The sequence below is a fragment of the Chaetura pelagica genome, unplaced genomic scaffold, assembly GCF_000747805.2.
Source record: "Chaetura pelagica isolate M959 unplaced genomic scaffold, ChaPel_1.0 scaffold72, whole genome shotgun sequence".
NCBI classification, from domain to species: domain Eukaryota; kingdom Metazoa; phylum Chordata; class Aves; order Apodiformes; family Apodidae; genus Chaetura; species Chaetura pelagica.
Genome location: NW_009952560.1, coordinates 1479625 through 1496711, shown reverse-complemented (window position 1 = coordinate 1496711; position 17087 = coordinate 1479625). Strand labels below are relative to the sequence as shown.

Here is a 17087-nt window from a genome sequence, read left to right as displayed (position 1 = left end):
ATTCCTGCTCTATTGTCCAATGGTTTCAAATCCTTCCCTAAAATCTGTTGTAACCACCGGTTTGCAGCACAGTGAAGGCTGTCCTTTTCTGTGAAAATGGCAAAAGCAAAAGTTTTGCATGTGGTATATTTTTAGCTTTGGTTTATGTTGGGCTCATGCTATTTTTAGTTTGCTTTGTGAAGCTTATTATTTTTAGTACGAAAGACAAAGCAACTCCAAAGCAAGTGGAATCTGAGTCTGCCTTTCTAATTAATGAGATTGCTGAACACAAACTGAGCAGATATATGTAAGTCTGTTTATACATTCTTAAGTATTACACATCCTCAGGAAAGTCCTTATCAACTACTTTGACGGGCAAAATCAGCTCCAGAAGTCTACTTGTAAATATGTGTGTCTCTAACCATCTGAAAACAAATGTTTGTGCTTATTCATCTCTCTTCTGTTCACTTTTATCTACGCATTTTATTTTTTATAATGATATACATCTATATGTATGTACATTCCAAGATATTATGGGGAGTTAATCTTGAAAATAAACTTTATTGTAGTAGTGAAGCATTACAAGTAACTACACCTGATTCGAGCACGTTTGTAACTGGCACATGTCTATATAAACCACATGCTCAATGAGGTCTTTGTCTGTAATACATATAAACTAAAGGAAAAATCTGAAGAGGCTGGAGAATTCTAGATATGCCCTATAAACCCTTGCAAACTACTTCCTTTGTGTCAGGGAGTGAGGAAAATGTTTTTAGTTGTGACCTGTGATACTGTTGTAGCCTCTGTCACATATATATGTCCTTATAAACTTGCTGTATCAAAGAAGGAAGCTGGCCTTTAACAAAAAATGAGTATCCAGGACTAAGGTGATTTGCTTCTGTGGGCTATTTTGCTTCACTTTGTTTACCACGGAGGCAGGGTGAAAGAAAATCCAGAAATCGTCTTTTGAGTATTGTTAAAATATAATTCAAACAAATTACTTTGTGGTTATACTGTTCTTTTGTAGTCTTTTGTGCTGGGCTTATGACAACTGATCCTATGGCTAGAAATGTGACTAAAAATCTAAATAACAGGCCATTAGATACATTCTGCATCTCCTGAAATGCCCCACAGAGGGAAAAAAGCCTATTTGCGTGGAGACAGAAACTCAGCTGAGAAACTGGACCTTGCAACATGGCTTGAAGACCTGAATGATTGTGCTGGTTATTTGAACAGCTGAGAGCAAGGTGCTTCACAGCAGCACCTGTATCTGAAACCACCTTTCTGCTTCCAGTCTTCAAAATCTAAATGTGTAAGGGCTAGGAGAAACCATGGCTCCAGTTTTATGAAGTGTTGCAGTGCACAATTTACAGCATAAGGAGTATGCCAGTTCTTATGCTGATACCTTTTGCTAAAGGAGAAAGGAGAGTAATTCTAAAGCTGAAGTAATGTCACTTGTCACCTATGTATAGCTCTTATGCATGGCCTCTATCATGCTCCTGTCCTTCCCCATGAGCTGAGCAGCAGAAAAACACCCTGGCTTGGATGCTGGAGAAGGACAAGGTGATGCAGTACACTGCAGTTCTACGTGAGGTCAGCTAAACAGTGAGTTAATACAAATTGATGACAATGTAGTGTACTCAGCTGGCCAGGCTGATCCTTAAATGAAGCATCAATAATGTGATTGGGTCCACTGTATACATGGAAAATTGCCCACTCTTTGCAACTCACCAGAAACAGGCTGCAAACTAGTGAGCAAGGATTTCTGAACTCAGAGCTGTGATGTCCTTGAACATAACTGCCTAGGAAAAAATCTGAGACCCTCACAGCCATCAGTCATACACTGCAGAATGAAAAGTTGCATTTTCAGTTGTTTAAGAAAGAAGAGTAATGACTGCAATAGAAGACCTAGGACACATAGAAAAAGCAATAAGCCATAGCTGCTTTAGGCAATAATCCATAGGTATTTTAGGAAATAAGGCATACCTGGACTTCCCTCTCTCCACCCAACCTAATTCAGCACATGATTAAATATAACTGACAAGCTATCACTGACACTATCTCAAAGTAGTTACCTCAACTATCGCAGTACAGAGAGACATTTGATCTCAAGTTATGGTCTTTTTTCAGGATACATTGCTTAGGGCTTCCTTCTCTTTCTTCCTTGTAATAATTCCAGCTGCCAAAATAGATTTAAAAGCTTATCTGAGTCTTCCTACCATCATCCTTACGTACTGCCTAGGAAAAAATCTGAGACCCTCACAGCCATCAGTCATACACTGCAGAATGAAAAGTTGCATTTTCAGTTGTTTAAGAAAGAAGAGTAATGACTGCAATAGAAGACCTAGGACACATAGAAAAAGCAATAAGCCATAGCTGCTTTAGGCAATAATCCATAGGTATTTTAGGAAATAAGGCATACCTGGACTTCCCTCTCTCCACCCAACCTAATTCAGCACATGATTAAATATAACTGACAAGCTATCACTGACACTATCTCAAAGTAGTTACCTCAACTATCGCAGTACAGAGAGACATTTGATCTCAAGTTATGGTCTTTTTTTCAGGATACATTGCTTAGGGCTTCCTTCTCTTTCTTCCTTGTAATCATTCCAGCTGCCAAAATAGATTTAAAAGCTTATCTGAGTCTTCCTACCATCATCCTTACGTATCAATGTATACCATCATTGTCAGAATCACTGTGTGCAAGAAGAAACAAGAGCTCAAATTCATCAGGTTGCTGAGTGTGTACTGTGAGCAAGAGATACCCATTGATAGTGCCCTGTGCTCTCCCCTCTCTGTATAGCTACATAAATTGCTCAAGCAGGCTTCAGGCAGAATTTCCTGGCTTTATCACCTGTGCTAAACCAGTAGCAGGTTTGAAATACAAATACAAGTATGTGTGCAATCTATAACATTAGAAGTGGAGCAGGAAGAAGTTAAAGCATCTCTTTTTATGCTAATAGAGATATCAGGTGTATTTGAATAGACTGAGGAAATATCAGACTGAGAGTTAGTGCTGACAACGTCAGTGCCAGCATGGTTATGTAAATGTTATGTTTGTGAAAGTTAGAAGTATGTAAGTAGAAATATAGACAATTAGAGGAATCATGTTCTATCATGAATCAATCTTTTGGAGCACTAGAGCATGGACTGTGGGGGAATGCCTTCGCATGGCTGAGTCCTGGTCTGTGATAAAGAAAAAGGTTAAAACTTGCTGGGGTTCATTCCATTCCTCTTAAAGAAAATTATTTTCCAGTAACACACAGAGCTTGCTGTAACCCAATTACAAAGACTCTAGAATAATGTATATTATTGTCCTCTAAAGTTGTTCTCTGGTTGGCACTAGGCTGAATCTACCATTAATATAACCTCTCTCTCAAAAGGTTCAGAATATTCCTGTTGGAATATTGCAAACATCTTGCTTCTCATCTGCTTGTCTAATAGCAGTAGCAGAGGGTTATTGATCTCCCTAAGGAATTAAGCAAGCCATCTGAGGTGCATCAGCACAGCTATTCATGGAATATGCTGAGAACCCAAATAAGTCAGAGGAGGAGGTGCTGGACAGGGACTGAAGAGGGATGTTTTCTGTTCCTGGTGCTGGTTGATCTCTGGGCAGGTGGCTGCAACAATGTGCCTCAGTTTCCCTTTTGTAGAATGGGGGTAATGAAACTTGCTTCTTTATAGAGCCCTATAAGGACTATTAGAAAGAATTTCAAAACATAGTGCTATGATAATAAGGTAGGTCAAGGCTGAAGGCAATTTGAGAGATTAGCAGTCAGCTGTATTGACTATCTAAGTATGGTGAATTATTAGGCTGCCCAGATCAGAAAAACAGCCCAGGTGGAGGTATGAGGCATGTTTAATGAGCTGATAAGTGAATATCACTCAAGCTAGTTCTGAACAGTGATAAGAAGAAAAGATACCTTCCAGGTATAACAAAAAATAATTAAGTTTGGTTCTCAAAAGTTGAGGTTTCTTAAAATGTTAAGACTTTTACTTAACGTAATGTGAAGCTTCCCCCTCAGGAAAAGGTTTGGAAAAGAAGGTGAGGGGGTGATCAGGTTTCTTGTGCATTAGTAAGCCTCTATGCTCAGGGAAGAAAGTGGAAATAATCATGGTTGGGGAAAAAAGCAACAAAAATTATTATATGCATTCCCTATCTTATTCCCATCTGCTAAAACACTAATTTTTAAGGCTAATCTAATAAAGCCCATTAGAGTTTTCTAAATAGTCTCTCAAGATGCTGTAATAAATCCCTTCATGGACCAGCAAATTTAGCAAAGTGTTAATCAGTCAGTAATCAATATCAAGAAAATATGAGCCGTAGACTTTGGAAAAGCAAAGGTTCTTTGTGTTTCTGTTCACCTGTACTACATGTGGGAAGCTCTGGAGACAGAATACCTAGAAAATACGGACTAAAGAGGGAAAGTATTTGAACTGTCGGATAAGAATCTGGAAAAGGCAAGCTACTGAGTCAAGGATATGGAGAAATAATTAAGAATAGAGAAATAAAATGCAGGAAACACCCCCATGTCCCTCAGGATGTGCTCCTTAAGGCACTTTCTGAGCACCTCAGACCTCTGTTACTTTAAGCCTGGCAACTAAGTCTTGATCTGCTTTAAAACTGTCCCTTTAACAGGCTCTTGGTGCAGTGCCTTCCTCTGATACCTCTGATAATATTGTATCTCTTTTTTTTCCCCTTAATGCAGTCTAGTCTATTTTTGTGCAAACAATAGACCCTTCATTAGTATTAAGAACTGCAGTGTTTGTCTTTAATTTTGAGGCTGTGCACTGATATTTACATAGGAAAGGTAATTTATTCGATGTTATAACATTGCTGATCTAATAGAAGCATGAAAAGACCTTCTGCATTTTTCAATACTAATTATAGATCACAGTTTAATCTAGTCATCCTAAGTGCATAGTGTACTTATGTACAGAGTGCAAAAATAGATGGATCTGCTGGGCTCAGGCAGCAGAGGCACATTGTTCTTTCTCTCTGAGGAGGCAACCGTAAGGATTTCAGCTTATATCATAAACAGCAATGCAATATGAGTAGAAAACTAAAACAAGCTATTTGAAGTTTAAAGAAGTTTACAGGTAAATAAATACATTTTGATTAAAAAAAAAATAAATCTAACTAACTATAGAGATCAAGTCAAACCTCATTGATTTTTCTTGGAGCAGGAAGGCAACCAGAATCTCTGAAGGTGGAAAAAATCAACAACAAACCCTACTGATTCATTCATGAGAAAAGTCTAGACTTGATATTTTGCCACAAATAATAAAAGGCAGAGAAATAAATAGAACATTCTTCATTTGTCATATAGAAGAATTAGAGAGTCTGTACTGTTTTTACTGATATTCAGAGCAAATAATAAATAAAATAACCTTGGTATATGGGGTTAGAAAGAGCAGACAAGGACTTACCTAGTGCCTCTGTCTTGAGAATGTGCAGAGAGAACAGAACAAGGAACAGCAATTCCATTATCTATTTTAAATAGGCTCAGTGTTGAAACCAGAATTGATTAGACTTCTTAGTATGTGATCATATTTCTGCTCTCAGTTTTATACTGGAGTAAGTAGTCCTGGACAGACCTGAAAGCCATAGCCAGGAAGGTGAACTCCTCCCCTTTGTAATTTCTCCAGATTTACCCTACTTCTGATTTGCCTGAATGTATTAATTTCTTCAAAATGAATGGCAAAAGAAGTAAGGCTTTCTAGCACTATGCAAGTAGCCTGTAGAGAATAACTGACACTTTACAACCTATGCACATTTAGTAACCTATTACTTAAAATGCTACATTTTTATTTACTGGTAGCTTTTTTTTTTTTCCTGTCAGACCAAAAGACATTCAATTAGTGCCTGCTAATGTTAGTAATTTGTTTCAAAAAACCTCAATGAAACAAACTTCCTCAGTCCCCCGTCCTCCCTACCCTGCCACCCTCCAAACAGCTACTCAGGGTCGGAGCAGATTTGTGAGTCTGGAAAATGGGACATCTGAGTGCAGTAACAGGAAATGTTTATTAGGTGGCACACCAGCACCTTTCTCATTTATGCTTTTGCACTTAGTTAATCAACTGAGAGCACCTCTTTTTTTTTTTTTCCTTTTTTCTTTTGACTTTTTTTTTTTTTTACTTTTTTTAAAGTGTTTTTCTTAACTTTCCTGCTTCTGATACTATAGTATAATATATACAGATATTTTTATTTTCCTGTCCCCTTTGTGTTCTTATCTGAATGTTTTAATTTCATGTGTCTGAATCAGTGGCAGTTCAGGCTCTGTGTTCAACAAACAAAGGTGTGTAGAGAAAGGCAGCACTAATTCTTCTTGCTCCGTAGTCTCTATTATAGATACATTTTCATCTTTTCATTTGGGGCTGCACTTTGATACAACTGAGGAGAACAAAAAAGGGAGTTCAACTTCTTCTCCCCCTTCCCCAAACACCTCTCTCTCCAAGGGGGTGCAACACAAATGCTGAGTTGGGTGCAAGCAGAAGAGCAGGATCCTTGACCCAGTGCTCCTTCATGAACGGGTGGACAGAGGGAAGCAGCAGTGCTGGCTGCACTGAGCAAACCTAGTCACCCAGCAAGGGCTGCATTAAAAAGGAAAGGAGCCAAAGCCTTCTTGGCTTTACCAAGAGGAGTGGGCTTCTAGGTCAAGAGTCTGGTCATGTTGCTGTTAGTAGTAAGGTTGCACAGGATCAGGACCTGTAATAACAATGGGAAATCTGACAGCTGGCTTATGAGCAGGTCTTTTATTCATAAAAAGGATGGATATAAATAACATTTCAACAATGAAGATTTGCTGGGTAGTGTTTTTCCACCCTGGATTAGATAGATTAAAGCATGAGAAGATGATGATTTGCCTAGCACATGGTGCTAAGATAAATAGTTACTGCAGTGACAAGAACAATGAGGGAATTTGTTTCATTTTTTCTCTTCCCCGTCTGGCAGTCTCGGAGGAGCTGTCTGAGCAAGGTGCATGCTGAGCACGTAGAGACACGGGGATGGCAATGGGTGGTGTCAGGTGGGTTCAGTCTTCAGGGGCATCTGCCAGACATTTTATTATTGGGCTTTTTTCTTTTTGTCTTCTGGGGTTGGTCTTCAGTGGGGAAGCAAAACCAAAGCTCTTTGATTAATTTATTTTTTTTTCCTGTGTTTAGCTCTCTGAAAGCTAAGAGCCTGCCAGAAACCCTTGTTTAGGACCAAAAAATCTGAGGGTTAGAAATTTTGATCTTGAAATTCAGGATTCTTGTTGTGTTTTTTTTTTTTCCTTTTTTTACATTTTTGTATACCTTCCAGCCTGTCATTATTAAAGTGGTAATTAGAGACCATTGCTCTACAGTCATGTTAACTAAGTCTTTATTTGTGCTAGAAGGTGAAGGCAGACTCAAGGAAAGACATTCCCGTTCCTCATAAAATCTATAATCTAAATAAGCAGGGCAAACATCATGTGACCTGCACTTTTTTTTTTGTCTAAAAGAACTTACCTCACAGGTGCTTGGTTATAATTTGATGACATCTTTGCACCTAGGAATATTTTTGTAAGGAATTGTGTTGTAGGTGAGTTTTATATGAAGGCCTTTGGATGTTGAATCTGATACATCTGAGGATCTTGGTCAGAGAAGCTAAGAGACAGTTATGCAGGGAGTCTCTTGCAGGTCACTGAACTCAAGACATTGTTTTTCTGACATAATCTGTGCAGTTGTGTCCATAGCTACAGGATAGGTAAGAGCTAGAGGGAATATCAAAAACAGTAAAAACTACACCTAGTTTGTGGCCTTCAGAGCCCCAGAAGCAAAAATTTGGAGATGTTTTCCCCAGCCTGGTTTCTGGAATGCATGGGATCTGACCTTAGCCTGCTGCTACCAAAAGGGCTTCACAGGAAGTTTGAAGGGGCCGACGTGCTGGCTAATTGAGCTTGGATGTGTCTGAGCCAAATGATCCTACCATGTGCTACAGAGGAAGCACAGAGCTGTTCCTGAACTCCCAGCTGCAGCCCCGCTGTGTCCCAGCAGCGGCAGGAGGGGATGGGAGCAGGCAGGCTCTGAGTCCATGGTGCAAATGCATGAGTCCCAGTCAAAGTCAAGGCAGTGGCACAGTTCTTTGTGCTGAGAGGCTGAGTTGTTGCTCTTATAAGAAAGATATAAGGCTTGGGAACATCCTGTTCATGGATGTGCTAACTTGGAGGAATTGTCCCTGCAGTGGAAGAGGGAAGCACTTGCAAGAGACTTACAACACAGATTAATTTCATGATTAGTGACTGAGTGATTTGGAAACCTAACCTTCAGAGTGAGAGAACACTCTTAAGTGCTCTTCATTTAGTTTGTATGTTGTAATTTTGTTCATTAGGGCTCCCTCACCACTGAACAGGAAATCTGGAATTTCTACTGGTGAATCAGAAATATTTAGTCTTCATCTTTCACATGCAAATGTCGACTGGCTGTGATTCTCCCTCAGTCTGCTCTACTGTGAACCTTGTTCTAGTACAAAGTAATTTCCATGGAATAGTTAGAAGCATTTGCAAGAGCTCTTTTTTACGCCTTTTACTCAGCTCTGGTGCATTAACTGCTTGTTATCTATTTTAGGCTGTACCTGAGGGTTAAACCCTGTCTTATGTGATGCCATCATCAGTAAAGCTGAACTTCTTTCCCAGTATTTTTGTAAAGGTCTGTTCTTTATGTGGCTGAATAACCTTTATTTGGTGAGTGATGAAACACTAGCAACAGCTCAACATTTCCTGGAATTATGAAGATGTGCTCTGGAGGACGTGTGCCTCTCAGCTGTGTGTTTAGCTCGGTGTGTTTACAGCCTCTCTAGTTGCTTTGCCTGGCTTTGAAGCACACACGTTTCTGACCATTCCTCTCTTGTAACAAGAGTCCTTGCTGTGCCCCTGTAGTTGTTTAGTTCAGAAGGAAGATGCCCTTTATGTGGAGTGTTTCATGTCTAAAGGCCTAAGATACATTCTGGCTTCTTCACATATAAATTATGGCTGAAAGGCTTAATTTACTATACAACCTTGGTTTTATCAATGTTTGTCTTTCTTTAGGCATCACAATATGAGGTCCTCAAAAGTTAAAATGACAATTTTGGCTGGGAAATATTTAGGCTCTGAATAGACAAGGAAAGGGACCGGCTCGGTGAGACGTTTTTTACAAGCTGTCCTTGCCATTATTTTGTGGCTTGTAGCTGACATAATGCTAAACAGCAGTTGGAGACATTAAAACCTGATGATTGTCTTCACTTTTTGTTCCTGGTGAGTGCCATGACTGTGTAGTTGGGACACTGGATAACTCAAGATCTGTGAGGCAAAAATTTCTCAAACGGGGTGGGTGGAGGAGGAGTGGAGAGCTCTGTTTTGAAAACATCTCAGAAAAATCTTGGAAAGAGATCATACATTCCATTTGTGTCTTCCTCTCCAAAGAGGAAGACTTTAATCTACATAAATGAAAAAAAATATTGGGTAAATAGGCTCCTTATTTGTAGTATTCCCTTTCCTGAATGTTCCTTATTTGCAAGCCTCATGATGCCTATTGAAAAGCTGAGCAGACAGATATTCTGCTCTCAAGGCTTTACTGAAGGTCACAGCAAGCAGGGATTAATCTTCCTCAATACTTAGCCAAGCTTTATGCCACCTGCCACTTTTTTGGCTCACGTTGTGTGCTGCTGCAGCTAGGGAAGATGTATAGTTGGAGTGAAGGGACAACGGAGGAGAAAGTCAAATAATGACATTTCACAACAAAGTCTGGTGTTTCAAAAATGGGAGAAGGAACTGGATGTGAGCTCAGTGAGAATGTGCCAGGAAAGAAACTGGGACAATAAAATCCCTTATCTTTCAGTGCCTTTTTTTTTTTTTTCCTTTTATGCCTAGTGTACATACACAACTTTGAAAGTAATACCAAATAATCTGTAGCTTAATTGTGCTGAGGAGTTCTTATTTTTATTGCACGGGTGCAGCTTTTTCTCCTGTAGTTTCAGGCATAACTCAAGTTTCTTGGTGTATTACCAGCATAAAGGACATCATAGAGAATCACTGTTGCATTATGCTAAGGTAAAAGTGTATGTTGTCCAAGGGTTACTACACAGGACTAAGACTCTCAGCTCCTGGAGTTAATTTCCTGTTTTGAAATCAACTTTGGCATGTCACAGCTGGGGTCTTTTATTCTGAGAGCTGCAGGTTATGGGCATTTCTGAAACTGCAAGCTCAGTTGAGTGAAGTTAGATTTACCCCAACAGCCACTTGCAATGAATGGTTTTTTAAAAAATCAGCCTGAAGCTTCTCAAGTCTCTCTCAGTCTCTTCAACATGTACAGTGTTTATTGATTTTGCCACAGGCATTAATTTTCAGATAATTATTATTGAACTTTGAGATTCTATACAAAATAATGCCATTTCTTATGCAAGACAACTATCAAAACAATAGTAATTTGGACATTCAGATAAAGAAATACAAAAACAATTATAGAACTAAAAAGTGCTGGAGAAGGTGAAATCTAGATAAAAATCAATCAAGGGCTTGTGAACAGCGAGGTACAGCCAGTGTTTAATGTATTAGTCTGAGATAGAGATTAGACTCAGTTCCCCCCTTTCTGGACTTCTGAGTGATCTTAAGCAAATAATGTGATTGTTCTTTACCCATTGTAAGGTGTGTTGTGAGTCTACAAGATTGTGAAGTTCCTGGAATATGGGAGTGTTAAGAATTCCTTTGAATTGAGATTGTGACATGTACAGATTAGACTACATAGTATCCCTCTGTCTCATACAGTGTTTTCAATTAAAATTACTACTTCTGTTTTTCAGAGCTCAAATGTTATTATAGAGGGGTGGAATTTACAAATCCAGATTTTTCTGTGTATTGAAGCCCACTAGAAAAGCAGTTTCCACAATGATATTGTCTCCTTTAGTCTAGCAACAGTTACGCAAATTTTTATGCAATTATATTGGGGGAAAAAGATTCCAAAGCTTTTGTGAAGTGCTAGTTATACTACTTCATATTGGTTTTTAATTGCATTCTGATCTCATACTGTTTAATGTCTCATGTTTGAACACTGAATTTTCAAATGAGGGAAATTTCAGGCAGTATTTTCAGGAATATCTAGGGCACTTTGGAGTTCATGGGTATACTTTTCTTAGTAACTAGGATATTTTTGAAGCTGTTGCACTTTATGGATATCCTGCAGTTCATCACAGCCCTCAGCCCCTCCCTCACTTCACAGAGACACAGGAAATACAACCAAGAGAGATTAGGAGTGTGTGTGCCCTGGTCTGGTGTCCTCCACTGCACCTGATGGATGTTCAGCTGGGCTGTAGGTACCTGCTGACTTACTGGCTGGTATTAAAAACACTTGCTGAGTTGTGGTGCTGGCACTGACAAGGTGACAGAAATAGTAGAGTCCTTGTTCAGCAGCAACCTCTCACCAAAGATGTGGTTGACAAGTCTGCATGAGGTGGACTATAGGATGCACAAAGAATTGTTTATCTATGACACTTGGAGAATAATATTTTATAAGATATTAATACATCAGCAGACTTGATTAATCAATTCTCAGCCGTTATTTGTAGAAAATAATTCTTTCCAGTTCTTTGTGGCCATATGAAATACTACTAGTCCTTTGGCTAAAATATTTTTAGTATATAGTATATACTTATGCTGTAAATGCTATCATATAGTTCACAGATTTACAGTCTGAGAGCTGGAATTATTGCTATACTGATCAGAATTCGGCACTGAATGCTGAAAGCCCATAAACTTAGCTGAACTGCTGTTGCACTATCATGGTATAAAGTTGCTACTAATGCAAATGAATCCTTTATTAGGATAACAACAACAACAACAACAAAAAATACATGGGAATGACTTTGTAAGTGCTGTGGCTTTACTTAGGTAATTTTGCTAGACAAAAGCTGTTCAGTAGCAGATAGATGCCAGGTGGCAGCCAGAGCATCCTGGAGATTTCTGCTTGAATGTAGGCATTTTTAATAAAATGGAGGGTGACACAGAGGCGACCCACACTCAGCTTTAGCAATTAAAAACAGCTCCTTTTGTGTAGAATAAGTCCCACGGTGCTGTTCATATTCATACACTGAGGTACAGCTCACCTAATCCGCTCGGGTGTTCAAAATCTCCATATTCCACCCGTATCTTGTGGTGTTTGTTCCAGCAGTGCCCTCTGCTGTCTGACAGCACTGAATGTGTGGGCAAAGAGCATTTTCCCCAGGCCTCAAATATTTTAAATCTAGTTCTCAAAAATAATTTCCCTTTAAAAAGACAGAGAAAGAAAAGCTATAATGATATAATATTGACACACATCAACTTCATATAAGCAAAACCAAAATCTCCTGTAACAAAGGTATTCCAGGTGTATTCTGACAGCTTCTGAGTACTCCAGTATTCAGCACAGAGATGTTTCTGTGGGTCCAAGCACAAGAACATCTGTGGAGACAGACCCTTACCGTTCTGCATCCCCTTTGAAGTGCTGCAGTTCATTGTATGGTTTTGCTTACAAGTTTGGGGATTGGTTCTGTGGATATGATCTCACCATGCTTAGAGAAACAGCTGCTGTTCGTTGCATCAGTTTGTAATCGTAAGCAAGAGACAGTGAACAACCAGGTTCTCTTGTCTCTTGCTCAGCCTTGAGCACTTTAGAAATTTTGTGATGTCATGAGAGCTGATCTGAAATTAGGATTTACATTACCACTGAACTGGGGTCCAGATTAGTGACATAGTTAGATTCTTCTTTGAGGTCCATTAATCACATAATCCACGCCTTCCAAAACCAAAAAATTACTGCTCTCCATTTTCTAACTCTCTAGTCCTTCATCCATTTCATTTATTTATGAATCAAAACTCAGTTTGCATTTATTCCATTGCAGAATATCCTTAAAGATGTTTAAACTACTGTTGTGATCATTCATCTTAAAAAATATTTAGCCAGAATTTGCCCTTGATACAGGTTGCTTTAAGCAGATCATCTGTATAGTAGTAAACATTTTTTCCACTTTTGGCTATCCTAGCAACTTCGAAGTAATTGGCTGTGCCCTGAGTTGGTAACCCAAATATTTAAAAACATGAGTGGTTAAAGTTTAATCCACTGTGATGATGATGATGTGGCAGTAGAAGCTGTGTGTCAGGATTCATTTCTCACCCAGAGAACAAGGTGGCAGTAGCACTCGGTTAGTGTGGTCTCTTGTGGAATATGGGATGAGTAAAGCAGATCTCTTTAACCTTTGAAAGTAGGATTTTCCACCATGAATGGATACCCAAATTGCTCTGCTAACCACACTAAAATTTGGGGTCATTATTTAGTGCTTGCACTGGGCATTCCTCAGCTGACCATTAACATAACATCTGTGATCTTCAACTGCACAGTCATCTTCACCAGGATGGCGACAAAGGACCTGCACAAGCCTATCTCTATCCTCTTCTGCAATTTGGCTTTTTCTGATCTCTTCACCAGCTTTACTCTTTCCTCTCAGGTGTGTTGTGAGTCTACAAGATTGTGAAGTTCCTGGAATATGGGAGTGTTAAGAATTCCTTTGAATTGAGATTGTGACATGTACAGATTAGACTACATAGTATCCCTCTGTCTCATACAGTGTTTTCAATTAAAATTACTACTTCTGTTTTTCAGAGCTCAAATGTTATTATAGAGGGGTGGAATTTACAAATCCAGATTTTTCTGTGTATTGAAGCCCACTAGAAAAGCAGTTTCCACAATGATATTGTCTCCTTTAGTCTAGCAACAGTTACGCAAATTTTTATGCAATTATATTGGGGGAAAAAGATTCCAAAGCTTTTGTGAAGTGCTAGTTATACTACTTCATATTGGTTTTTAATTGCATTCTGATCTCATACTGTTTAATGTCTCATGTTTGAACACTGAATTTTCAAATGAGGGAAATTTCAGGCAGTATTTTCAGGAATATCTAGGGCACTTTGGAGTTCATGGGTATACTTTTCTTAGTAACTAGGATATTTTTGAAGCTGTTGCACTTTATGGATATCCTGCAGTTCATCACAGCCCTCAGCCCCTCCCTCACTTCACAGAGACACAGGAAATACAACCAAGAGAGATTAGGAGTGTGTGTGCCCTGGTCTGGTGTCCTCCACTGCACCTGATGGATGTTCAGCTGGGCTGTAGGTACCTGCTGACTTACTGGCTGGTATTAAAAACACTTGCTGAGTTGTGGTGCTGGCACTGACAAGGTGACAGAAATAGTAGAGTCCTTGTTCAGCAGCAACCTCTCACCAAAGATGTGGTTGACAAGTCTGCATGAGGTGGACTATAGGATGCACAAAGAATTGTTTATCTATGACACTTGGAGAATAATATTTTATAAGATATTAATACATCAGCAGACTTGATTAATCAATTCTCAGCCGTTATTTGTAGAAAATAATTCTTTCCAGTTCTTTGTGGCCATATGAAATACTATTAGTCCTTTGGCTAAAATATTTTTAGTATATAGTATATACTTATGCTGTAAATGCTATCATATAGTTCACAGATTTACAGTCTGAGAGCTGGAATTATTGCTATACTGATCAGAATTCGGCACTGAATGCTGAAAGCCCATAAACTTAGCTGAACTGCTGTTGCACTATCATGGTATAAAGTTGCTACTAATGCAAATGAATCCTTTATTAGGATAACAACAACAACAACAACAAAAAATACATGGGAATGACTTTGTAAGTGCTGTGGCTTTACTTAGGTAATTTTGCTAGACAAAAGCTGTTCAGTAGCAGATAGATGCCAGGTGGCAGCCAGAGCATCCTGGAGATTTCTGCTTGAATGTAGGCATTTTTAATAAAATGGAGGGTGACACAGAGGCGACCCACACTCAGCTTTAGCAATTAAAAACAGCTCCTTTTGTGTAGAATAAGTCCCACGGTGCTGTTCATATTCATACACTGAGGTACAGCTCACCTAATCCGCTCGGGTGTTCAAAATCTCCATATTCCACCCGTATCTTGTGGTGTTTGTTCCAGCAGTGCCCTCTGCTGTCTGACAGCACTGAATGTGTGGGCAAAGAGCATTTTCCCCAGGCCTCAAATATTTTAAATCTAGTTCTCAAAAATAATTTCCCTTTAAAAAGACAGAGAAAGAAAAGCTATAATGATATAATATTGACACACATCAACTTCATATAAGCAAAACCAAAATCTCCTGTAACAAAGGTATTCCAGGTGTATTCTGACAGCTTCTGAGTACTCCAGTATTCAGCACAGAGATGTTTCTGTGGGTCCAAGCACAAGAACATCTGTGGAGACAGACCCTTACCGTTCTGCATCCCCTTTGAAGTGCTGCAGTTCATTGTATGGTTTTGCTTACAAGTTTGGGGATTGGTTCTGTGGATATGATCTCACCATGCTTAGAGAAACAGCTGCTGTTCGTTGCATCAGTTTGTAATCGTAAGCAAGAGACAGTGAACAACCAGGTTCTCTTGTCTCTTGCTCAGCCTTGAGCACTTTAGAAATTTTGTGATGTCATGAGAGCTGATCTGAAATTAGGATTTACATTACCACTGAACTGGGGTCCAGATTAGTGACATAGTTAGATTCTTCTTTGAGGTCCATTAATCACATAATCCACGCCTTCCAAAACCAAAAAATTACTGCTCTCCATTTTCTAACTCTCTAGTCCTTCATCCATTTCATTTATTTATGAATTAAAACTCAGTTTGCATTTATTCCATTGCAGAATATCCTTAAAGATGTTTAAACTACTGTTGTGATAATTCATCTTAAAAAATATTTGGCCAGAATTTGCCCTTGATACAGGTTGCTTTAAGCAGATCATCTGTATAGTAGTAAACATTTTTTCCACTTTTGGCTATCCTAGCAACTTCGAAGTAATTGGCTGTGCCCTGAGTTGGTAACCCAAATATTTAAAAACATGAGTGGTTAAAGTTTAATCCACTGTGATGATGATGATGTGGCAGTAGAAGCTGTGTGTCAGGATTCATTTCTCACCCAGAGAACAAGGTGGCAGTAGCACTCGGTTAGTGTGGTCTCTTGTGGAATATGGGATGAGTAAAGCAGATCTCTTTAACCTTTGAAAGTAGGATTTTCCACCATGAATGGATACCCAAATTGCTCTGCTAACCACACTAAAATTTGGGGTCATTATTTAGTGCTTGCACTGGGCATTCCTCAGCTGACCATTAACATAACATCTGTGATCTTCAACTGCACAGTCATCTTCACCAGGATGGCGACAAAGGACCTGCACAAGCCTATCTCTATCCTCTTCTGCAATTTGGCTTTTTCTGATCTCTTCACCAGCTTTTCAGGCTTTTGGATTTCGATGCTGTTCATCACCAATCCTGACATTACAATCTTTGGATCCAAGGATATGCTTGCACCTTATGCCTTATATACTACATCTATTTTATCCACTATCTATAACTTGGTGAGCATTGGAATTGAACGCTACCTGGCTGTGGCTGAAAGCATGAGGACAAGATTCAGGATTGCTAGAAGCCACTCCATAGCTGTGGTTTTAATTAACTGGGTCCTTGCTTTTTTGTTGGGCTGCTTGCCTTTGATGGGGTGGAACTGCTTGCACGTGGAAGAAAATCTTTCTGTCCTGTACAGCCCATTTTGTGTCAACTACCTCATCTTCATTGCCATTCCCAATGTCGTGGTGGCTTTTATTATACCTCTGTTCACTTACCTTAGAATCATTATCATCCTGAGGAAAAGAAAGCTGAGAATGAAGGCGTGTGGACAAGCCACCAGCACCTACAAATCAGCTGAAATCCAGGTGGCCAGAACCAGTATTTTTATTTGGCTCCTGGCATTGATCTCCTACGCTCCTTTTTTCGCAGGAGTCATATTTGATGCCACCAACCATCGGTGCCAGACTGACCTTTACCCAGGCGTCTACATCTTTCGGAACTGCACAGCAATGCTGATAACCATGAACTGCTTGGGGAACCCCATCATATACACCCTGAAAGCCAAAACTCTGGGAGCTAAACTCAAAGCCCTGACTTGCCTCACCACCGACCGCATCCGAGCCTGCACCATCGAGAACGTCTAGCGGGGATTGCCCTTGGTCTGACCCAGACACCGTGAGCAGACGCGGGTCCTGCAGCG

General features: G+C 39.5%; 1 protein-coding gene across 1 annotated transcript; it reads left to right on the top strand.

Moving 5' to 3' along the window:
* Positions 1 to 16197: 16197 nt before the first annotated feature.
* Positions 16198 to 17031, top strand: LOC104398952 (lysophosphatidic acid receptor 1-like). The gene has a single exon (XM_010009110.1). It carries the CDS (start codon positions 16198 to 16200, stop codon positions 17029 to 17031), a length of 834 nt encoding a protein of 277 aa, XP_010007412.1.
* Positions 17032 to 17087: the final 56 nt, after the last annotated feature.